Here is a 26,109-nt window from a genome sequence, read left to right as displayed (position 1 = left end):
TAATGTTGGAGTTCAGACTGGTAAGAGTAGAAGCAGCTACATAAGAGTATTTAGTAAGCATATCAAATACGGACATTTATTCTTAAATAAAATAATAAAAAATAAAGTTAATTTAATATGCTTCACTTGCATTTACAAGTAATTTCAAGCCAAACGTTTTTCATTAAATATATATATATATATAAACGTTTTTCATTAACTCTATTTGAATATATATATACAACGGGGAAATTATAAAGATTGTGGTCTATGGAGAAACTAAAGAAATTTTAAACCCTAAAAACGAAAGTTAACAGAATAGACATACGTATGTATTCTATCTGCAAAACTCGGCATTAAAAATAGCAATGAGATTGTAAACAGCAATTAATTTTAATAGTAAAAACCACTTGGACTTACTTCATCAGCTCAGATATCTTCTACGTTCTTATATAGATTGAGCATCCATAAAAAAAAAATACTAGGAGATAAAAGACGTATTATCAAGGAGTTAGAAAACATTTTCTACGCAGAAGTATGAAAGAAGGCATTGCTAAGAAATTTCCGTGCGATTTGATTGATTGATTGATTTGTGAGTTAGATCAACGTCTAGATTTGAAATTACCCAAAGAAAATTACCAAAGAAAATAATTTTTTTATGCCTCTACGTAACGAAGACAAATTTCCAAAACCACATTAGAATAAAACTTTCATTAGATTATAGGCATAAAATGTAGGGAATTGTAGACAGTTTTCATAGCTAGATTTTGGTGGTCTGCTATTTATTACAAGTTTCAAAGCTGAGATTCAAAAACTTGGTCAGTATGATCCCCCACAAAATTCAAAAACGCACACTTCCATATAAAATAAAAAGAGTAGAAAAGATTGTCTAGCTTTCTTCGAGTAAATTAGTTATTTCTAATAAAAAAAACGATAAAGAATGCTAAACTGAACGATACCGAAAAGATAGATGGTAAGGTATTTCAATAATTATAAAAGCAATCGTCCGATTATCACAGAGAAATGCGAAATAAAAACCGATAAATGGAATCTAATCGGAATACGATAAAAATCTTTGCTTATACATCTTGGGTTTTTCCAAAAAAGCCATCCAGCAGGTATAGAAATTAACGATAATTATAATATCAGATAATCGGATTCGAATCTAGAAGATTATATAACCATAAACGGCCACTCCGACCGCCTCTAAAGCACACGGAAAAAGCTGAATGACCGGAACGCCGCGATAGCAACACTTGCGGGAACTGTGGAGTCCTAGGGGCCTTCACCGGCCACGGTGCAATCCTTCCCGTGAGAAGTATGTTCCGTCATTTATAGGAGATAGCTGACTCCCGACATTTCTATACCCATCAGAGTGACGAAAACCAAACATCACACCAGAAGCTTTTCATCCTCATTTTTTGAGGTGTTCCCGGTGGGATACTAGATGATTATATAAATATTTAGAAAGATGTTTCTTTATTTATGCCATCAGGGAAATAAAAGATAATATGAAATACAATATTTTGAAGGGTCAGCAATAAGCTCTAAAATGAATAGATTCCCCTTTTTGGTGAGCTAAAAGACTGTTGAAAAGGACTGAATTCATTCATCAAACTTTATGACATAAACTTAAACTTCTTAATACAGATTTTTTTTTCAAAGTCCTCAATTCTATTAGTCTATGAATATGATGCAAAGCTGAAAGATTTATTTTCAAATTTTACGTAACATTAAATATTTGTAAAAATTATCATATGAATGCAACTGTTACATTGTTCGAAATAGCCAATTGTATGATTCCAAATTAAATTTTCTATAACCTTTGTTTATTCCCTCGTTATTTTTCATTTCTTTAATTAATAGAATGATTAGGAAATGATTATAGAAGATTCGACTAAAGTATATTAATAACTTAACTGATTCGATCTCACATCGAACTGTCTTTATTTTTAAATTTTTTTCAGATATAGTAAACTTATTCATAGACATACTTCGATGAAAAAATTTACTCCATGGCGAATGGCATATATGTAGGCCAGATATGCATTAAATCAATGATATGGAATCAAAGATCTTAGAGATTCAAAGACCAACATACCGGATCTCACATTTTCTAGCCACAATTCATAATTCCACATCCATTAGAAGATCTCGTATGGTTTCAAAAAGAAACAATTTTTAAATGCTCTTATTTTCATGTGCATACCGAATGAAATTCTAGATTATAAAAGAAATCAATGCTAAATTGTTTATTAATTATTTAGAGTTTAAATTTGACAAATCTCTCGTTGAGATTCCTTCAGTGTGGTTAACATTTTTCGTAGCTATGACGCATTCATTAATTGATATCTTAAAGACATTTAAAATTATATTAAATATTGGCTAAATCTAACTTGCTGCTTTTGTTTAGATACTATGCCAGCGAATCAGATATTTCGAATATGAAAATGTTAATCATAAGACATTAGGGGATTAGGGAATTCATATGATGATTCTAAAGTGAAAATGTTATGATGGATTTTAATTAGAAAAAAATAATCTGATGGAAATCAAAATAAAATGCTACGGGAACAGGAGAAAAAATTTGAAGCTAGAGAAAGAATTTTTATATATATGTCTTGTTTTGAAGAAACAAAAAGGTTATTTTGGGGTAGAACTCGTAATTTTGAATTCATCAGATAATGATGACACTAAGGCAGCATCTTGTCTCCAAATCATCACACCACAGTGAAAGGAGGATATTTGACCCTGAGCGGACTTGAACCTCCCTGTCAAAACCGAGACTTCGCCTAACATCCACTCTATAAATTTCAGTGCCACACCAGCGAAAAGGCATTTGATCCTGACGAATTAAGACATGCACCAGAAACGCTTGAATGGCAGGTATTTAATGGAATCGAACTTGGGACCCTCCTGCCACTAAGCTTAGACCTTGCAGCTAAAGTCATCGTGGCTTAAAAAGAGAGAGATTAAGACGCATGTATGCTAGGTATTAATTCATTTAGATTTAGATGGTATTAACTAACATTGAGAGAGAAAAGGAGGACAATATGTTAATGTAGACACATCGTGGCATCACAGAAGGCAGAAATATAAAATAAGATGAAATTTCAGAACATTTTTTGGTCAATCTTTGGGAAGAATTTAAACCCTTTACCATTACATTTTCATTTTTTTTTTTCTTTTTTCCTTTGAGAAAGATATGCTAGCTTTAGGAAGTCAATGATAAAAAGAGAAACAATTTTTCTCTAATCATGTCCATTATCGGCACATGCTCATGAATACTCGTATTTTTTAAAAAGAAGTCATCGACCCTGTATAAGAAATTTATCTATGTTTCATAAAAATGTTGTTTGAGCGTCAACTATATTAACCCTTTACTCTCGGCTGGTGCTTCTCACTCACCATTCAAGACGGTGCATCATTTTGATGTTTTATTTATTTATTTTTCAATTTTGATTGTTAAAAACGGCTACAGAAAGGTAAAAAGATGTAGATTAATTTTTCAAAGAAATTCGACTTAAAGCAATTATATATATAGATTTATTTTTCAGAGAAATAAACAAATCTTTGTATTAGGTGAATTTTCGGATTAGTGTTCCGAGTGCAAAGGGTTGTGTCGTTAATATAGCTGTTTAAGTGGAAATATAGTAAAGCATTTATGGTGAATTTTTTCAGTATAGTTTATGCGCTGATTTTTTTATTTTCCCTATTCTATCTTATTCTTCTTTATGCTGAGAAGATATTGTTTAATTGCAAATCTTAACCTAATAGATTCCCTATAAGTTTTATGATACTACTACTAATTTTTCCAGAAGCTAGGACAGAATTGAAACACATTTAATTAATAAGGTTCTCATAACTCCAGGCCTTTCTGAGTAAACTCAACTTTTTAACAAAATCACCAATCTGTTATGTGACAATGGCAATAGGACAAATGATACCAAATATATTCTATAAAATTGCATAAAATTTTCAGCCTATTGAGATAACATCCAAAAAATCAATTAAGCAACCAAATCCCCTTTTATCATAAGCTCTTATCTATCTCTTTGTTCAGGCTCTCAAATGCTTTGAAATTAATTAACTGCTATCATTCTGCATTCAGAAGATAACAGCCTACATCTCATTATTCATTATTCCATTTTTTTTTTTTTTTTTTTTTGCTCAGTATTTACTACTTCTTTGTGCGATAGAAATACCCTATTCGTTTTATAAGATAGCTCAGCAAATTTTCCAGCACACATATGGATTTTCATTTCTTTTATTTTGAGATGGTTTGGGTAGAAGCAGTATAGGGCTATCGTAAAACAACCTTTCTAATTGAAATGCCATTTTCTTAATAAAAACTTATTCCTACAATCAATTTATGAAGTAAACATTTGTTTTAAAAAAATTTGAATTTAAGTATCACTTATCTGAGCAGTTTACCAACTTCAAATTAGATGTTAATGACAAACTATGATGGCAATCATACAGACAACAAAAGAATTTCACAGCTCTTTTGTTCTGAGAAGGAGAAAAATATTTGTTTTTATTTTATTTATTGAGAAATGCTTAAAAAGCTTCTTAAATTATGAACTGTGCTCTAATACAAGTAAATGATATTTTAAAAGTTCTACTTCTTTAAGAAACCATAATGTTTAAAATAAAAAAAATAGTAAATAATATTACCTTCATTTTACTTCAGGATTTAATTCCACAATAAGTTTGGTAAGAACATTTCATTAAAAAAGGGGGAGGGGGAGTTAGTGGTTGAGCTAATCAATAAAACAAAATAAATTGGTACTAGAATATTAATTGCATGTCAGCAACTAATTGTTGAAGATATCATAGTCAATTGACTAGGACATGCAAATAAGTCTAAAAGTTTGCTAATGGTACGCAATTAAGCCAAAATTTCACCAAACAATATGTGATTAATATATAAGTACCAATAAATCAAAAGAAAAAAAATTCTTCAATTTAAGAATTGAAAATTCTAGTGCTTCATATACGTGAAAACATAAAAATCAGTAATTCAATTATAACAATAAAAAATCGTTTTTCTTAAAAGAAAATGAAGTGATTTATGAAATTAAAAGCACTGAAAAGGTGTTTTATTATTTTCATGCCGAGTATAATTATGTATAAAGCCTAACTATTATGTATAACTACTAACTATTTTATTTATATGTTAATATATACTAATACTAGATGTTTCTTTTACTTTATGCTTATATTTCTCTCATTCTTTTTTAATCTTTACTCAACATAAGCAAAATATTTACTTTGTGCCAATTGAGTCATTTACAATTTTTGGTCAGATTACAAAGTGCTAAATATATTCACCTTAATACTTTTTTGCTTTAATGAATGATTTCATATCTTAATAACCCAAATAATGCACTATTATTAATTGCATTAATTTCAATTTTTTAAAACTTACTTTGAATTAATATTATGTATTATCTGATTGTTCTTTTTCTTTAAATTATTTTAAATCAAATATTAGTTTAAACAAAAACTAATTATGTTTGGTATGTCCTTATCTGTAATTAAACTGGCCTATAAAATTTTTACCTCTTTTCTAATTATTCAAAATATGATCTGCAAGCAAGCTATTATTTTAAACATATGATTAAAATAAGTGAAAACAACATTTTAAAAGTATTTGGAAAAAGACAAATTTATTTTAGATCTTCAAGCTGAACACAAACATGGATGAGTTTCATAATTACATTGCATGTATAAAAAAAAAGATGCATCAAAAAGCATCTCTGTCAACAGCTGCACAGTAAACATCATCAAACAAACAAACAAAAAAAAAACACTGCATTTAAATAAATCATTCAAATTTACAACTAAATTAAATACTAAAAATTTTTTTAAAACCATACAAGAAATCAATCACACTTCACATTGTGGCGTTTGAGTATAGTAGATTTTCAACTACCAATTTAAAATAGAAATATCGAGCACATGGCTACTAATTAAATAACATGTAAATGCACTTTTTCTTTTACTACCTACCGTCATATATTCAATCGGAGCTGGTCCAATATCAAGGATACCATACAAGCATGCCATAACAAATTCATTGCACTTTCTATATTTTACACAACAGCAGTGCATTTTACATGAAGCATAATACAGTACATTTTAATTGGATTATTAATAATACATAAAATTTACATTCAACAATTTTCTATCAGCATAATTCGTTTTAAAAATTAAAATTCTTTCTGAAAAAGTATTTTACACTTTACAGCTATAAAATAAATCTCAGTGTGTGCACAAACAACTAGCTTTCATTATTATCATTGAAATAAGCAATACAAAATTTCAGAGACTAATGTATATTAAAAATAAACAAATAAGCAAAATAAAAGTCAAGCAACCAGTGTTCAATTGGTTACATATAGTTCATTTAGAACCTGTTTTTAAAAACATCCTTTCACTTTCTGAGTGAAATTGAGCCAAAGGTTAAACTTGATAAACCAAATAAAACGACAATAGCACATGACTGACAAAATATAATTTTTTATCAGTTTAAAAGACTTTCAACATCAAGTTCCATTGAAGACACAAGTTCTTTCATTGTAAGCATCGAGGTAGCTGTCAACTTTGGAAAAGTAAAGTACATAAAATACCTGAATACAAAAGGAAAAGGGTGGAAATGATTAATATTTTAAAGCATATTTAATAATCAAGCATTAAAAATATAACAAGATTACAGCATATTTTTAAATTATTAATTAACGTTAAAAAATTTTCAAATGAACTTTCCAAAGTTCAACTTAGCTTAAATAGCAATAAATAATACATTCATATCAATTTTTAAATAAAAAATAAATTTAATAGATGATTCAAGACAGAAATATAGGAATTGTGATTCTCCATTAGATTTAAATGCAATGGCTATTAAATATTAAGAATAATATTTAATAGCCATATTAAATTAAGACATTAGAAGTTATTTTATTATATTTTTTTAATTACAGCTGAAATTTTTTTATACATTCTTAATCACAATGAGGTGGGAAAAATATGTTACAAAAAAATGTATGATCAGTAGCTTTTGAAAACCAAATAAAAAACTATTGGGATGGTTTTTGAGTCAAAATAGAAAACAATGCAACAGAAAATGTATATGTAGGAAGGAGATGAAATTTCACATGTCCAGTAATTCAAGCCTAAATTTATTTTGCAATTAAAAAATTTTTTTAACTTTCATTCTGAAAAAAAATGATAAATATGTTTGCTAAATCTGTAGAATAAATTATATTATTAATATATAATAAATTATAAATATGTTTGCTAAATCTGTAGAATAAATTATATTATTAATATATAATAAATTATAAATATGTTTGCTAAATCTGTAGAATAAATTATATTATTAATATATAATAAATTATAATTGGCTTACAGAATACATTTAAAGCCAATAATATTTTTCCAAGTATGAAAAAAGAAACCAAAATTTTATTCTAATATTAGAGGATCAAAACCTACACTTTCGAAACGAATAGACCAAAATGATGCCTCAGTATAGAGCATGCTTTTAATAAAATTTTTAAAACCTTGCTGAGCTTGGAGTTAAGTTTTAACTTCAGTATCAAACAATGGTGAAAAATTCCCTAATGCATTGATTTTTAAACATTGCCATTTTTTCTTGTGATATGATTGAAAATATAGACAAAAAAATAGAAAGATGCATGGCACAATAAACAGAATGCTGCAAGACTTCTAAAATATTGATGTTTATAAATAATTTACCAGTTTTGCTGTAGAAGCCATTGACACAGTTACACAAAGTATTTATTTGTATCATTAAACACTGCAAGCCAACTGGTCGACAAAGACGGCTAGTATTTTAATATACAGAGAGCCCTTTATGAAATTTTTAATGAAGAAATCTTTAAGAAAACATTAAATCCTACTGAGTCCCATTTTGTTTTATGATTGTATGAGGAACTATCTAAGAATACAGCTAAATAGTTAATTTTTTTCTGCAACTGTATATATATAGAACATAAGTATCCAAGAAAAATTCAATATGCAGAGAGAAAAAATAATGGAGTGTTCTTTCCTTTTTTTTTTTTTTTTTATCAAATGAAAATGATGCAATAGAACTTTGAATAGCAATATCCAGAAAAGTATCAAAGATATTTGAATCATTTTTTTTTTTTTTTGCATATTTATTTAAAAAAATGCCCTAACTTTTTCTTTTTATATTAATGTGTGTTATAGCCCAGTGTGTTTTATAACAATAAAAAAGAAAGTGAAATTTAATTCAAAATATTATTTATGTGATTTAGAATTGTGATTGCTATAATGGCCAAGAATATGCTATATATTTATATTTTTATAATATTTTTATACAAGAATATACATGAAATAATCAGATATAATATATTCAGAAATAATAAAATTTATAGTTTTTTTTTATTATTATTATAATTCTTGCTTATCTAGCTTGGTAAGTAATTCCTGAAATGCTGGTACTCGACAGTTTGTATTTAATACTGGCTTTTTCAATTTTTGAATTATCTGAAAGAAAACTTTAATAACTCACAAAAATTGCTTATATCACTTTTGATTATATCACTTGATTGATCATATCCTAAATTTTATTATATCACTTTTGAAAATTTCGTAAAACAATAAAAGATTTCTCCAGAAGGAATTGCTTCAAATTGATTTGACTTTTATCTGTCCCTCTCTTAGAAAGAATTAATGTGAAATTTGACCTAGAAAAACAAAAAACATACGAGCCGACAATGCCTTTGTGAAGTCAAGAATTATCTTTCAACAATAAAAAATTCATTAAAATTAAACATTATTCATCAATAATTATCAAAAAAATTCTGTCATGTGTAAATTTGTGGCATTGTAATTGATGAAGAGGAAATCATTTACATGCAAGAGAATTGCTGATCTTCTATCCCCCTGGAATGCCAATGTATATATTAAAATATAAAAGTTGTTTTATCTATCATGCTCCTCATGAATTTCAATCCTGCTAAATTTTATAATGAAATATCAGAATCAGGTGCCATATGCCTAATGGAATTTAAACAGACATCCCTACAGTTCATTGCAACGGAAAGAATTCTTGCACTCTTCTCTTTCCATGTATTCCAAGTGATATAACGTTCAATTTTTAATAATTTTAAGGGTTTTTTTTTTTTTTAATTTCCTTCTTTTCGTTTTACTTTTGCAATAACAATAAAATCCATGGCTAACTATTTGAAAATTGCTGGTTTTAAAGTAGAAATTCCACACTAATTGCATGCTACATATTCTAAAGTGATTTGCATCCATGCATGCTAGTTTTACATACACCAAAAGATGAGAATAAATATGCAGTTTATTAATTTGGATTGAAGTATTAAAATCTAATTAAGGGTTAAATGCAAGCGTTCAAAAACTGTTAGGCATAAAAATATATGCATTTTGCTCTTTCTTACAAACAAATAAACACAGATACAACAAAGATAGGACAAATAAACATAGATGATAATGCAGATACAGTGCTAAATATTCATATATATGTAAAAACTTTTTTTCTTTTTTGATAATGGAATGGATTTTTTTAAAGTAATAATTTTTTTAATGGTTCGTAATATTTATAAACAGACATCCATTTTCAAAATGAATTTTGAAAATTGTTTGTTCAAACCATGATCAAACATTGCCATTGTTCAAATAAGAAGACAAAAAGAAAACATTCTGCGAGATTTTTATATTAAATCTTTATTACTCTTTAAAATTATATGCTTAACCTATTTTTCAATTAAGTGAATTAGAATATCACAGACAGAATATAAACATCAAATAAAAACATTAAATAAAAAAAAGCAACTGAATAATTTTTTTGTTCAGCAAAATGTTTTCATTTTTTAATAAAAGCAAAAGTTATCAATATTTTCTGGATGCATGTATTATCGTTCAAATAATTTCTTAATGCTGGTTCACATTACAGGGATTATAGTCATTTTTAATTAACTTTTTCATTTTTATGGTATTTGAGAAATCAAAATGCATTTCAAATCCTTTTAGCAATTCAATAAGAAGTTCATATTATTTGAGATGGCAATAAATTATTCCAATCATTTACAGTTTTGTCACCTTCTAATTTAATTTTTTTTTTTTTTTACTGGTAAATTTTAAAGTTTGAATTGATACACACCTGAAGCTGATTATTTTTAAAATTCTTAATACATCTGAATTTTAATTTTGGAAATAATTGTTTTATCTAAAAATCGTCTAGAAATTCACTTTTCCTTAAACATTTCACTTGATTTATAGCAAACATTTGTTTGAATCTTCATTTTATTATTTATAATTTTCCTCAAAAATAACATTCCATTAAATTTCAAAATTTTATTGAAAATTACTTCCAACACTTAAGATTCAATTTCAAATTATTAATACAATAATAATATAGAATTTTAAGTATATATTTTATAATTAATAAAATCAGCAAAGCAGCTGCAAACCAAAAGCAGCCAATATAACAAAACAAGCACATACTATAAATAAATAAATACATGACAAAATCATATGCAATAAATGGTAACTTTATTATTTCAATTGAAAACCATTATATAAGCCTCAGAAGGTTGGATATAAATTTTAAATTAATTTCTGACAACAATTTTTTATGAATTTTTAGTAGTTTTTAAAATTATCAACAATTTGTCCAAAATACTGGTAATAAAATATATTATAAAAAATATTTAAAATATGATTTAAAGTGATTGGAAGTTGTATCTCAAGAGTCTGAAAATTACTTCAAAAATCATTTACATATCAATAAAATCCCTACCTAAACTTAAAAGATATTAAGTTAGAGCATGACATACCTAGCAAAAAGCATGCCATTTGTTTCATTTCTGATGTTGGTCTTGGAAGGATGTTAGGGAAGTACTCATTGACATCACCTTCTTTTGGCATTGCTAATACTAGTATACCTAGTATAATAGCAATTATGTATAAAGCCTTATTGTTACTCCTTTCTGAAATTAAAGAAATAAAGAAAAAGAAAGAAAGAAAAAGATGAGTGAAATAACTTATTATTATTTGAAAATATTGTATACATTGCAATATCCATACAATATATTTTTATTTCAGAAACATGAATATTTTCAGAGGATGTTAGAGAAGTTCTTGTCACTGTTACATTCATTTAACATGCTGATACTAGTACATCTAGTATAAAAGTAGCTGAGTATAAAATTATATTATGTCCTTCTTTCAGAAATGAAAGGAAGTAAAAGAAAAGAAGAAAAAGTAAGTGACATAACAGATATTATTAATTGAAAATATTACAGGTTTCATAATTTCTGGCCTGTATCAATTTTTTATCATTGAAAAAAAATGAATATTTTTAATTGTTGCTACAGGTGCAATTACAAACATCACCTCCTGTTGTCATACTGAATACTAGTACACCTAATATAATAGGTATTACGCATAAAGTGATAAGGTTACTCCTTTCTGAAACAAAAAGCAAAAGAAAAAGTAAGTAATGCAATATATGTTAAAATTTAAAAACATGATATATATTCTAATCTGCTTGATACTTTTTATCTCAGCAATTCGAAATTTTCTTAATATATGAAATAAATGTATGAATTTTATAAAGCAAAACACATAGGAGAAATAAGCACCAATTTTCTGCAATTATTTAAAATGAATGGTGTAATAGTTAAACAAAAAAAGGTGGGGAAATTGAAAATTTATAACTGTAAAATTTAATATATTTCAAATTTTCTTATTGTTATTTAATTTGCTTACATTTCCACTTTATTCTAATTTAAAGGTTTTAAACCTATCAAATTTAATATAAACATAAGAGACGTTATATAAACCTAAGCTAAATTGAAACAAGGCTCAAGCAGGTAATCATTATATTGAGACTCTTGAAATTATTATGGCCATGTACTACTCAGATTCTTTCTCCACATTATAAAGTTAAAATGTCAAGAGATTCTAACATTTTTCTGGCCTGCTGTCATCTTTATAAAGGAAGTGTGCTATAATGTACTTCCAAATTGCTTAGATTTTTTAAAGCTATTTTTAGATTATTTTTTCAAGAGTAAAAATTAGCATACAAGAGAAACATGAATATTTGACAACAAAACTTCTACAGAATCTGATTGTTACTCCATAATTAATAAATGAAAATAATAATAAATTTCATGTTTATTTGAAACAATTCATACACAATTTAATAATTTCCCTTTTGTCAATAATTTGTCCAACAATTCTATAAGATATTCTGTTCTACAAATTATTTTCAACTATTAAGAACATAACAATTATGTTATATTTATTGATATGTTAGTTGTCTCTAGACAGCTTGTATATTCATAAATAACCACACACAAAGTATTACACTATTATTTAAAATGGGTGTGTATGCTGACAGGCTGGCACTCAACAGGGATATTCGACTTAAAATAACTAAATTTGAAAATATATATATTACAGCCAATTTTCCAACATTTCAATTTAGAGTTAATTAAACAAAATTTTGGCTCTTTTATGCAATAATTTCAGAAAACATACTACTGTAGCATCAGTTTAAAAGTTTTTTTAAGCTTTTAAATGATACTACTATTTTGAAATACAAAATTTTTCCTAATTTTAATAATTGTTTAAAAAGATTTTTAATAAACATGTTTTTCAGCAATATTTTCTATTTTGCAAAGAGAATCAACTTTATTTCATTGTTTCATCAAATGAATAGATTACAATTTTTTCATCTGTTCCAAAAAAAGGAAAAAAGAAAGAAAGAAAGGAAAAAAAAAAAGTTATTATTTTCAGATATCCTTTTTATTCAGGAATTATATTTTTAAATTGACAGTTAAAAGTAATTTTATAATTTATGAATGAAAGATTTCTTACTGCACATGCATTTAATTTTAAACATAAAATAATTCTTATTTTTCGAAATGATTTGGCATGCAATTTATTTTATGTGTATATAAAGTACTTATGTGTGTGCCAAACTTCTTAATATATATAGTTGTGCATTTCATAAAATAATAATTTTCATCATTTTAAGAAAACATATTTGTAACTGTTAAATTTTGTTATACATCTATGTGTTATAATTAGCTCTGGTATGTATTTATAATCAGCTAAACTACTTTAAATATAGTCAAAATCTTGCATGATTTCGATAATAAAAGCAATCTTATATATCAAATATATTTTTTAACCACAAATTTGAACATTTAAAAAAATACAACTTAATTCTAGTCCCCCCCTCGCCCCAATATATTCTTATGTGCAAATGGCAAATCAAAATTATATTTGGCATGAGATACATTTTGAATATGGTTGACTAATCAGATGGTTACAATAATTTAATTTTTTTTATTTAGTACTGTATTTCATAAGAAAATAATAAATTTCCTTTTCTGGGGAGGGCAAGGTAAAAAAAAAAAAAAAAAAAAAAAAAAAACCTTTACACTTAATTTAATATGTAACTATGCATTATAATAAATTTAGATAAATACTTTATAATTACCTGAATAATATGTAATCATTGTAATTCAATTAATTATTTATGACCAAATTTTTTAAGAATTCAGTATTAAACCTCATTAATTTTAAGAATTCTGTGTAAAGTATTTTGACAGCTGAGTACAAATTCCTCTGTGTGCTGGTTTTTTTTTTTTTTTTTTTTTCCCCTGTTCAATTCTTTAGGGGAGGGGGTATAGTGATTAAAATGAAATAAGTTCCAATACTAAATTATAACTGATTAGTATAACTAAATTAATATCATTTTATAAAATGAGCGAACATCTCATCATTTAAAGAAACTATTTCAGATTATATTAAATAAAGAAGAGCCTTAAAAAACTGGCTTACAAGGATGGTAATGCTAATTTTAATCTATTCAAGGAGCAAAGCTATATAAATAAAAGAGAAACACTAATTTTTTCCAATTTTGAAAAGAAAGAATTTTTGAAGTTTAGAGATAATTAAGAAGTTAATATCATAATTTAAAATTATGTCCTTATTATTTATGTGTAATATTACCCAAGAATAAAATGGGAGTGCTCGAGATTTATTTATTAAATTTTAAGTAGCAAAATACAGAAAATGATATTTCAATAAGATTTATTTTACCTTATTGATAATGAAAAATGTTTTATAAATTAAAAAATTCCATTTAAGGCTTATTATTACTAAAACTTAATTCAAAACTAGATTACTTGCTTTCAATGATTATTGAAGATGTGAATTTACTTTTAAAAAAAGGGCAACTTTCCAATTTAATGTTGCAAACACAAGTTGTAATTCTTAATGTTTAAAGATATTTTATATTGTTTTTTATAAATTATTAATTTATTTTAAAAAATCAATATTTTTAAACTTGTCCAAAATTGTTTATGACATACTGTAACTTTTTGAGAAATTTACAAGATATTAAAATTCTTTAGTTCAATAGATTTTTATTATTTCATTTAAAAATAAAGTTACATAGGATAGAAATATTAGGTGTATTATTTTATTTTATGCATTTTATTATAACATTAAAAATATTATATGTAAGAAAAAAAATATTTATCCATGCACAATGTGGCGTTCCATTGAGCGCTACTATTAAGTATATTTTTATTTTCATATGCATAACATTTCAACTATGTTTTTTCAGGATCTAGTTTGATTTGTGATAATAAATACTAATAGCCTAAAGTTAACTGTAAGTACTTCAAATCTTATTCACAAATATTTAAAATAAAGCAAAATTTAAAAGGTCTTGCACCAATTAATTAAAGAATTAATATTTCCTTAGTAAAAAAATATGAATGTAATTTCATTATAAACAACACTGAGTATATCAGTTAGTGACTCCATAAACAGGAATGTGATCTTTATAATGTTAGTAGTTTTTATTCATTAGTGTAATTCATTTATAAATAAAAATGTAATGAAATTAGTAATTTTCATGTATAAAAGGTTCTAAAGAAAATTGCAAACTTCAAATGAAGTAAATGTTGCAGATACATAAATCATTTATAACAAAAGTGAACTTAAATTTGAACAATCATTTAAATTTGAAGAATAATTATAATTAATAAAATTTATATATAAAGAGAAAAACAAAATTATCTCAAAGAAATGTTCTATATTTATTAAATTCTTTAGAAATTTTAAAATAATTAAATCAGAATTCAATTCAAAACATTATGCAAAAATAGATATTTATAGAGCTTTCTTGCATAAAGCAATAATTTTCCAGAAATAAATGAAAAAAAAAAAAAAAAAAAAAAAAAGAATATTGCTGCATATTTGGGGATGAATGAGCATTACTGTAAAGTTAAAATACCAATGGATGATATAAATGGTTCGTTTCTGCACAACTTCTTTTAAACATATTAATTACTAAACAAAGTAATTCTTCATTATTTTGCTCTTCTTTTTATAAATCTTTCATAACTTTTTTTTTTTTTTTTTGCATATAAAAATGCTGAAAAAAAGAATATTGTATTTTTTTTATTTCATTCTTTTCTGTTTTTTTCATCAATCTAAAGTGGGTGGTGACTTTACCCAGAGGTAATAAGACCAAAATTTCTGTACCATCAAACTGAAAGAAATTACAAAAATTGATAATTTATTTTTTTCAGTTCAGTTTTGCTTATTTACTTCTCTGTCGTCCGTAACGCGTTTATAGTGCACCCAAGCGAAACTTCTACAGAGCCGCCGTAATGTGCTTCAAGCATTCTTCTACAATTTAAAACTTAAAACGTTTTGTAAATGTTTACTTGTTTAAGTTCTTATTTTTGTTTGTTCTAATGCGTCGAAAAACCAAGGAAATACAGAAATTTTCGCGGACAGGAGAGAATGGCGAAAGGGTTAAAATTATTAAACAAATTTTAATAAACCAATACCCAGTTTTATATTCCAAATCTTATGCCAGTATGAGTATTATTCCAAAAAAATAATTTACAAATAAATAATAACATATAAAAAACAATAAAAGCTTTGCTTACGCTCTTGAACAATGGGTACAGGCAGAGGTTGCTGTCTCAACTGTCCCTGCACAGCAGAACTTGCTTCTAATTGTTGAAATCGATCAACTTCATGAGAACGTAGCCTTTCTTTAGGTGCAGAGTCCAAAAGTACAACAGAAAGATCTCGCTTGCCACTCACTTTAGTCCGATCTACTGTACTGTACAAGAATACCCTAATTTTTTCAGTTACGCCAATATTACTAGAATTTACTGCTAGATGATGTAAAGTACTGTTGAAAAAGAAAAGAAATCCTCAAATTCAAATAAAAAGCATAAATGTGTCATTCCAAAGATATTATAACAATACCAGTGCAGAATCAAAAAATATTTTTAAAATACCATTTTTTCTAATTTATTTTTCAATTACTGTATTTTAAAATTTTCCATAATTATTTGCTTTTTACAACTCTTCACAAAAATAAAATAATTCAGTACTTTCTAATTAATCAATAATAAATTATTTGTCAATATTAAATTTTAAATGCCATTATACATAAAAAAAATTACCAATATTTTCAAACATTAACATCCACACTTGTTTCAAATCCCAGTTTGCAAACATTCTCAAAGATATATAAATAATTCAAACAAACAAATGCTGCAATATTATGACATTAACATCATTAAGTAGCCCCCACCCACCTACCCCTCAAGAAATTATTTTAAAAAAATTTTGATTAGTAAGAACTTTTTTACATTCTTTCTCAAATGAATCCAATACTAACTTTGCTGATATTGGCATATAAATCTTTGAAAAAAATTAAAAAATGCTATTTACAGTTATTCAGTTATTAAGCTACAAGAACATAATTTTTCATGAAACTAAAAGTTTTCAAATTGCCACTGAAGCACTGAAGATTATATATATATGTATATGACAAAAATGGGCAGTGTTTCCATTATATATATATATATATATATATGACAAAAATGGACAGTGTTTTCATTATTATATATGTATATATATATGATAAAAATGGAGAGTGTCTTCAGTAGAATACTGAAAATTGTTTTATAATTTTGTTCAATGGCAAAAAAAAAAAAAAAAAAAAAAAAAAATTGAGAGATTGGGTACTTAATAACAGGTTTGCATAATTAGGATTATGGTAGTAGAAACATGCCCTTTCGAAAGTAAACGTTGTATCCTCTAGATGTTATGTACTTAGTTAAGCAAAAATTCTTAGCAAATCCCTCACTCTCTAAAAGTTTAAATAGTCCTCCATTTTCACTGATGAATTTTTGATGATTTTAGACTAAAAGATGATCAATATCCCATACTGACAGCATTTTGCTATGTCTAAACGTATAACTGACAATATGCAAACTACCACTACCTACTTTCATACACAATTAAGAAAATGGAAAATTCTTTTTTCATTTCAACACTTAATGAGTTAAAAAAAATCCAATTTATTGACCATTCGTTGAGACAAATAAAAAAACCTTTCTCGAATCTCCAATTTTTTTTTTTTTTTTTTTTTTTTGCAGAATTATGAATTGTAAGGTATCTTTGCTGCGAAACAACTCACAAAAGGTGAAACCATGCATCTAGTTTTAATCATTTTTTTTTTCCTCATTCCAAATTGAATATTTAAATCTAACTACTTCATTTATAAAGATTTGTTGAATGCTTCATCAAAATTTCATGTCTTAATATCTAGTGATACATATTATCATCCAAACATTTCAATAAAATTTCAATTAATGTAAGAATCCATACTAAGTAAAAATTAGCAAGAATCTTTTATTGGTCCAGGATAATTGTTTGGCAATGTCCTTACCTTAAAACAAATTTCAGAATAAGTTTTGATATCTCCTTTCAAGAGTAACATGAATAATAACTTTTGACATATTTCAAAGACTATTTCAATTCAGTATCTAAGCATTGTGAAGATACAATAAATGGCATTAATATTATTATCTCCAGCTGCTAAGACTGATACAGAATCCTTCATAGTTATAGCGGCAAACTTACTTGCTGCTATAACTATGAATTCTTTCTTCTTTCTAACCACATTCTTTACTTCAAATTACACTGGATGATTGACTGTATTCCCATATCAGTCTTTTTCTTTTGTAGAATTCTTAAGGAAAAAACCAAATTAAAGATAGCTTTTCTCTTCTCTCTCAAGAAGTAATGGATGTAAATTTCAACCATTTTTTAAGGATCAAATGAAAAATCAAGCACTCTTCCCAGGCACCAAATACATCAAAATAAAATTCAAAGAGTTTTTAGGATTTTCAAGGGCCAAAGAATCCTGCAGAAAAAATGAGAATTCTGATGAAGAAACAGGAAAATTCTTTCACTTTTATCAAAAAAAGAAAAGAAAGAAAAAATATGTCAATGATCCCCTTCAAACATTATCATTTTCCTTCATCTGCAATTAGTTCGATCAAATGAGTTAAATAAACTGCCAAATGATTAAGTAACAAAGAGGTTAATTTGAATAAGAATGAGTGAAATTATAAATGGAACAGTAGATGACATAAACAGTATGCAAATGTAAAAATTCAGCAAGCACCCCAATACTACAAGAAAAAGATTCTGCCCACAGGAAAAAGATTCTGTTCTTATTCTTATTTCTTAAAGATTTTTAAATTCCATTGATCAAACAAATCTGCATAAACTCCTTTAACAACACATAAAAGATTAAGCATACATTCATCAAGCATAATTACAATAAATAAAATTCTTTACCATCACAAATACTAAAGATTGATGTTCAATGAAATTTTTGAAGTAGAAAAAAGTTTAACATTGTAAATATTTTGTACTACCTCTTCAAGATAATCATTCTAGTATTTGAATAAATGGCAAAGCCCATTATGGAAGAGAAAAAAGAAGGTCATTAAATGTTAACTCTATGTGTGTTGTCACTCCTGAATCTGTCTCATTCTGGATTCTTTTTTGAAATCTTCCCATTTGCTGTTTTTATTTCTTAAAACAATTGGTAAACAAAGCTTTATGTTTATGTTTTCAATTTACTGCATTCAACAACTGAGGGAAAGGGGGGGTGGGGGGTTCTTTGCATTTCTCAAGAAAATTAGTTTTTAAGGGCCTTCTTTTCAATCTTAAGCACTTCTAAGGTGCTTAAAAATGACTCCCAAATTTAAGCACTTTTCATGATAATATAAACATTATTTAAGCTTTTGAACTAAAAATATAGTGAGGCTAAATATACTGTAAATAAAACCTCAAGCTAATATTAATTTGTCTAAAAATACATAAATATGCTTGCTTATAGTAGTTGTTTCACAAAATTTTGATGAAACTTGGAAAGCATGTTTCTCATATAATAACTAAAAATACAATTAAGATAAATGAGTTTTAATTCATTTTCCCTACTGAAAGACATTTTAAAAAAATAATTCAATATTCTCAGCATCCGGGATTTCTAGAATGAAGGGAAGATGCCCAAAAAATGCACTTTACATGAAATACATGTTTTTTTAGAAGCATGAAATATATAACTTTTAGATTTATACTCAAAATAAATTGACTGTAAATTTGAGTAAATGACAATTTGGCACAACTATACTTTGGAAGACGATAATGTGTTTTGCAGATACATTTTTTAAAAATTTAATTAGAATTTCAATTATTTAAACAAGATTTTGGCATCTTTCTCTAACAGAAATCTTTCTCTTCAGAAAAAAAAAGTTGCACAAGAATGTTTGGACAATATTTTGAAATTCATAAAAATTATCATTTTAATGACAATTTTATTTCTGTACCATTTTTCTCTAATTTTAGGAAATTTAAAAAGAAAATGCTTTATTCAAATTTGTAACAAACTTTTTTGAAGTTAAATGAAATTCATATCATTTTCATTTCATCAAATATTTGATTTTTTTTTCGTTATTAAAAACCAAGGAATGAAGTTATTTTAATAATCTTTGACAATATCACAATGAATTTTTCACATTCTGATTTTATTTCATTTAATTATTTGTGCAATTTATAAACATAACCCATTCAGAATATTAGACAGTTATGCTATATAATTGTGTTTGCTATTTTTAGATTTTTCTTCCAAGAATGTTTTCGATTCAATTAACCTAACATTGGGAGTATTCACATAATATCAACAAATGTGTTGCACCAATTTAATATAGGAATAAATAATTTTATGAAGAAGAAGGAAGTGAAGTTACATCACTGTGTAAGATAACATGCAATTAGATGCTAGGCAATGCAAACAATTACAATTTTCATACAACATGTTTTTTTTTTTCATATCTTTTTCACTATAATATATAGAGCATAAGACATTAAAAAATGTCAATTCCTTTCAAAACCCTATTATTATTAAGGCAGTTGGAAATATATAAAATTTGAATACAATAATGCACAACCTGATAAAAAATTATGTTACTAAAGATCATTTCTAAATGACTATTTTAGAAATCATTTATAATCAGAAATCCTAGCATCAAGTCACCAACTACATGACTTTAAATAAAAAGTTACAGATATGATCTAAAAATTAAAAATACCATAAATAACATTAGAACAGTAAATCTTTATTAAATTTGGACTAAATTCAAAAGTTATCTATTGTACATTAAAAAGTTGACAGTTTATTGGTCTTTTTTAATCTTGTGCATGTGAATATGAATAGTCAAAAGTGAGGCAATAATTTCATATAGTTTAATAACCCAAATAATAGATATGCATAAATGATTCTACTGATCAAAAATAGGCATCCAGTATGCATATTGTTTTTGTTTTTTTTGTTTGTTTTTTTACTATACAACAAAGTACAAAACACATCATATTATATTAGTATATACAGAAGACAGTGATAGAATAAAGGGGAGACATTCTCAATTGTGAAATTTACTTTGTTTATCAGGGTTTTATCATCTCCTTCTCAGCCTTTGCTATACATTCAGAAGATGCACTCTTATAAGAGGAAGTTCTGTATTGTCTGAGTATATGAGAAAACTTCCATAGTTTAAGCAGAGGTAACCATGAGTCACCAAATCAAAACTAGCAATTCAAAAGTAAAAATTATAGGAATGAACAGAAAATATATATATTTCATGAATACTTTTCTAAAAATCTCAATTTTTCTGAACCATTTATAATTTTTCAAATTGCTCAACATGGAAAAATACCTATCTGGAAGAATTAAATTAATGATTTATACAGAAATTATTAATATACAAAAAAAAAGGAATCCAATTATTTTCAGAACTCATTTTAAATTAAAAGTCTGCTTTAGTTTGCTTAAAGACAGCATACCAAAGTCAATGATTTAAAGCCATAAAATTTACTTGTAACTATCATTAACCTTCATATAACAGGATCCAAAAATCTTTTAAATATTATCATAATTTATGCATAAAAAAAATCTCTTACACAGTGGCTGTGTGATGGGGCTTAATGGTACCATGGGCATCAGATACTGAATACTTGGAACAATCTGGCGATACCAGAACTGAAATTTAACAAAAACTTTTATAACTTAAAAGTAACAGAACTAACATGTAAAATATCAGCATTCTCTCGTTCCTATTAATAAATCAAAATTTCAAAATAATAATAATAATAATAATAAAATTATGTATTTAAATATTTATACAGTAATTTGAATACATAGCTTAGAAGAAACATTTTTGTTTAGAAATAAGCTTTACTAAATAAAAAAAATGTTTTAAAGAAAATAAAAACATAAATTATTAATAAGTTCTTAATTGACAAAATTAATATGATTTTAGAATTGATTAGTCTTTAATATCTAATAAACAGTATATGACAGTATTTTTTTATTATATATATAAAAAAATATCTGACAAAATTTCATCTAATATTTTGATTCAATTAAGCTAATTTATATAATTGCATACAGACATTCATAATAGAAATGTAGAGCAACAAAGCATAAGTGAGAAAATAAAGTATAAAATACAGATAATCTCCGAGACAGGATGGGAAACGGAAATGTTGTCTTTTTGTATACTGTCCGTACATTTTTATTAAAACAATACTTTTATGCAAAAAGAAAAAAAAAGGAAAAAAATCTAATTAAAAAATTAAAAAAAAAATAGAAAAAATGCACAAAAAAAACCTAGAATTGAAGAGAATAAGCATGAATTATGAAATAAAATTTGATAAACATTGGAAAGGAGATTTTAATTAAAATAAAATGAAAAAAAAACCTTACTAAAGAATTTTACATGAACAATTTTTTATAAAATCATAATTAGTTAATGGATTTCTATTGAGAATCCTGACAAAGGAGGAAAAGATTAAAAATGATACTAAGGTCACTTTTTCCTTCATTCTTTTGTTCAAGTAAATAAATTTCTTATTTCATACTTTATTATATGAATTTAAAACATTTCAATATTTGACAAAATAATGAGCATTAAATTATATTTTTGCAATTTAAATGAAATTAAATATCACCAATACCTCCAGCAAACTAGCTGATCACTAAAGACAAGTACTTTTATATAGGAAGTAAACTATTCTATAAAAAATGCATCATTTATAAATGTCGGATTGATATTGATTAAAACATTATACTGAATAAGAAAACCAATATACCCATCTTAATATACTTTTATTTTTTTTAAAAAAACTAGCTGCCTTTGGTGGCCAGATTGCTCGAACAGATTGACTTTTAAGGCTGTTAAATGATTAATAAAAAATGCATTTTTTTTGTAAATACTTTTTGTCATGTGATATGGCTATAAAATATAAATTTAATCAAATCAGTTTACAGCAAAAAAAAAAAAAAAATGTGTGTATATTAACTAAATAAAAGGAGAAGTGAAAATTCCACAATGGAGTTAAAAAAATGCAAAAAAACCTTTTGATGAATGATTTTGAATGCCATCATAAATTTTAAAACATTTTTACAAACTGTATTCCAAATGAATTAAAGAATTTTATTACATTCTGGGGGGGGGGAGTGAGCATAAAAGGAATTGATATCACTGAAAAGGTTTTTTTTTTTTTTTTTTTTTTTTAAGATAACATGAAGTCCATTTTTCTAAAATAATTGCTTTGGAAGATATTCATATCAATATCCATAGGCAAGTCACAGCGTGATGGTTGAGCCTATTTTTGAGACTGAGTGAACCTTTTGGGTAATATGGTGAATCTTATCTAATAACCTTTTGTAAATCCTTTAATAAACTAAGCAAAGTGCTCCATTTAATGCAGCTGTAAAAAATTTCAACATATTTTTGTCTGAAATATTTATGATGGTTTTATTTACATTTGACTGTTGCCATTCAACAATAAGCAATTTCTGTGCTATGTATGTAAACATTTTATACAGATATAATGGTTTTAATTAATTCAAATGTTTTAATCTTTTAGTTTTGCAACAAGATATTTAATTAAGCCCATATTAAAATAATATAAAACCTTTAAATAGTATTTAAAATCATTCAGAGCAGAACTGTATTTTCAATACTTTATAGTAATTTTCACCCATTGCCATTTTAAATTGCATAGAAATTTAAGTATAAGTCAGTCTTTTAACATTATTCACAACATATTTTTCAAGATCATTTAGATATAAAAAAAAATAATCAATTTTAATTTATCTGAAAAGATTGAGTTCTTAAAATACGACAATTCAAGAAAATAAAATTTAATGTATAAATATATCGATAAACGTGTATTAATTATATGTCATTGGTTAACTTTAGTTAACCACAAGTTATTACAGAACATAAATTGTTATCAACTATGAAATCTTAGGTGAATATTATATAAGTAGAAATAGATCTCAATACATCCCTTTCTGAGAACTTGTAAGATTGCAATAACAATCACTGACTTTATCCCTTACAAATTCAAGGATTTTAAAAAATATATATATAATTTCTATCTATTAACTTTATTTACTGATGATGAAACCAATGATAATCTTTATTTGTATTACTAATATAGCTTGTTGCTTATTACAACATTCTGATATACATTCTAAGATGAGGGCTCTATGATTATTAACTTTAAAAATGTATTCACTTAATTTTGTATATTTCTTTTTGTAAGCAATATACAAAATTCACCAGGAAATGTTAATAAACTGATATTCTATCTTTTCAAGTTATTAATATGTTATATAATAAACAACTAAAATTAATAAAATAATGAAAAGAAAATATTGATCAAATAATAACTTTTAATGATCAAATCTAGAAACAGCACAAAACAAATAAAAAACAATGTAAATGAAAGTTTGCATCATTTTAGAAAATCAATATTCTAAAATAAGAAAAAATTTATTATCCATCAGAAAATTATTCTATTTACAAAATTTGTTTTTCAAGTACAAAATTTACATGCTTTGAAATTAAGAAAGGGAGATAAAAATAATACATCACAATAATAATAAACATTCAAATCAAAAATATCATTGTATATTTGTAACTTTTTTCAAAATCAGTGATAACGTCCTAACCATATTAAAAACCTTTTGAATATATCAAGTAAAATTTGTGAAATTCTATAATTACTCTACTCCAGTGGGTATAATAAACATTATTTCAACACACTGAAACTGAACCAAGTTTTATCAATTATATATACACAAACTATATAATATTTTACAATAAAATTATCTGGATAGAGAGCAAATTTAAAATATTTGATACTCAATTTAAATAACATAAAAAAAAAACTTACTTTTAAATTTAACAAAGAAATCATAAGGGTTGATAATTGAGAGTAATTGTTGGTGTGATGATGGGTCATCTGCATAAAAAGTTATCTGCTGATGAGGTGTTGTAAACACTGGCAATTTGTCTAATAAATTTGGATCGTGCATCAAGGTTTTTTTAACGAAGTGGTTGATTTCTCCGATAACTCTGAAAGACAGTTTAAGAATAAAGAATTGAAATACAATTCATAAATACATTGAATATTTATTAAGTAGAAAAAAATTCAATAACTTTTTAACAGAAATTGGTAAATAATTTGTTATAAAATAAAATACATAATCTAATTTGTTATAAAACAAGAGTAAAAAATAAAACAGCTTTTTGTTAATCAAAAAAGTATTTAAAATGAAAGAGGAAAGTTAATCGAAAAACTATTAAAACCAAGTGAAATAAAAAAATATTTGTATATTTATACTGCTTTATAATGTACAAATCCAATTGTAACTTTAAGGGGAAAAAATATTTTTTTTAAATTAAGTTTTAACAAAAATCGAGTATTTTATTAATGAATATAAAGGAAATAATTTTTTTTTTAAATTTTATATCCAGCAAACTCTATAACATTAATTGATACATACACAGCACAGAAGTTTTTATTCCATTTAATAAAGATACTGCATACTGGACTGTTAACTCAAATGGAGGAAAAATAAAGATTATTCAAATACAATGGAATGGTAATTAACTTTGACGCAGGAAAAATTTAAAACGTTAAAAGCTGAAAACAAAAAAAACCATACCTCTTCACTCATTTATAAAATTTAGACAACAATTAAATATTCTCAAAAAAATTAATCAGTATATTTTAAGATAATGCACAGAAAAACTACGACTTTTCTTATTGTTTACTGAAAAAGCTTTGTTGTGATACAGCAAACAGCTGACTCTCATGGATTGCTTTTATTTATTTTTTTAATACAGCTACTTCTCATGAATTGAGTTGCCAGATAGAGCATCCTTTTTGTAAAAATGAATTGAAAACAACATCAAAAAAACATAAGAATCTGTAGATGATTTGTTTATATAAATTTAATTTAAATGGATTCAGCTGAAATTTAGAATAAAAATACACATAAAACTGATTTCTTTTGAAAAAAATTTAGCACATGGGTTATGGGTCCGCCACGTGTTTTTATTTACAACTGATGATATAAAATTTAATTACAATGAGACAAAGAGTCAGTAAAAATATTTTTAAATCCATAAAAAAGAATTAAAACTCTTTAAATTTACAAACCTGTCACGACGAAACTGGGCAAATATCCCATTTTTTTTCAAGTCGAATTTATCTACCTCAAGCCTCTCATCTTCCGTTTCATTCAAATGAGATGTATGTCGGAACATTTTTCTTCTCAAACTGTTTAGAACCCACATCTATTCGAAATAAAAATTAATTTTGAATCAATAAAGTACATCT

At 25.6% G+C, this 26,109-nt stretch overlaps 1 protein-coding gene across 3 annotated transcripts; it reads right to left on the bottom strand.

The window, feature by feature from the left end:
- Positions 1-5,632: 5,632 nt before the first annotated feature.
- Positions 5,633-25,592, bottom strand: LOC129968843 (motile sperm domain-containing protein 1-like). 3 transcript variants are annotated; one of them, XM_056083123.1, is made up of 6 exons: positions 25,433-25,592; positions 24,658-24,839; positions 21,370-21,448; positions 15,984-16,234; positions 10,836-10,988; positions 5,633-6,614 (listed from the first exon to the last, which is right to left on the bottom strand). In XM_056083123.1, exons 2-6 carry the CDS (start codon positions 24,797-24,799, stop codon positions 6,583-6,585), a joined length of 657 nt encoding a protein of 218 aa, XP_055939098.1. In that variant the 5' UTR covers positions 24,800-24,839; positions 25,433-25,592; the 3' UTR covers positions 5,633-6,582. The 3 variants fall into 3 exon arrangements, with proteins under 3 accessions (XP_055939098.1, XP_055939099.1, XP_055939100.1); XM_056083124.1 differs by lacking the exon at positions 25,433-25,592 and adding an exon at positions 25,271-25,400; XM_056083125.1 differs by lacking the exons at positions 5,633-6,614; positions 10,836-10,988 and adding an exon at positions 11,025-11,469.
- Positions 25,593-26,109: the final 517 nt, after the last annotated feature.

The sequence above is a fragment of the Argiope bruennichi genome, chromosome 5, assembly GCF_947563725.1.
Source record: "Argiope bruennichi chromosome 5, qqArgBrue1.1, whole genome shotgun sequence".
NCBI classification, from domain to species: domain Eukaryota; kingdom Metazoa; phylum Arthropoda; class Arachnida; order Araneae; family Araneidae; genus Argiope; species Argiope bruennichi.
This window is presented reverse-complemented; position numbering and strand designations above follow the sequence as displayed.

Bases quoted from the DNA above. Each gene is read 5' to 3' on its own strand.
- LOC129968843 (XM_056083123.1), bottom strand. From the start codon at position 24,799: ATGCACGATCCAAATTTATTAGACAAATTGCCAGTGTTTACAACACCT. The intron at 21,449-24,657 runs GTAAGTTTTTTT...GTTAAATTTCAG, and splicing joins TTTCTTTGTTAAATTTAAAA to TTCTGGTATCGCCAGATTGT. The intron at 6,615-10,835 runs GTATGTCATGCT...TTTTGTATTCAG, and splicing joins AATGGCATGCTTTTTGCTAG to GTATTTTATGTACTTTACTT.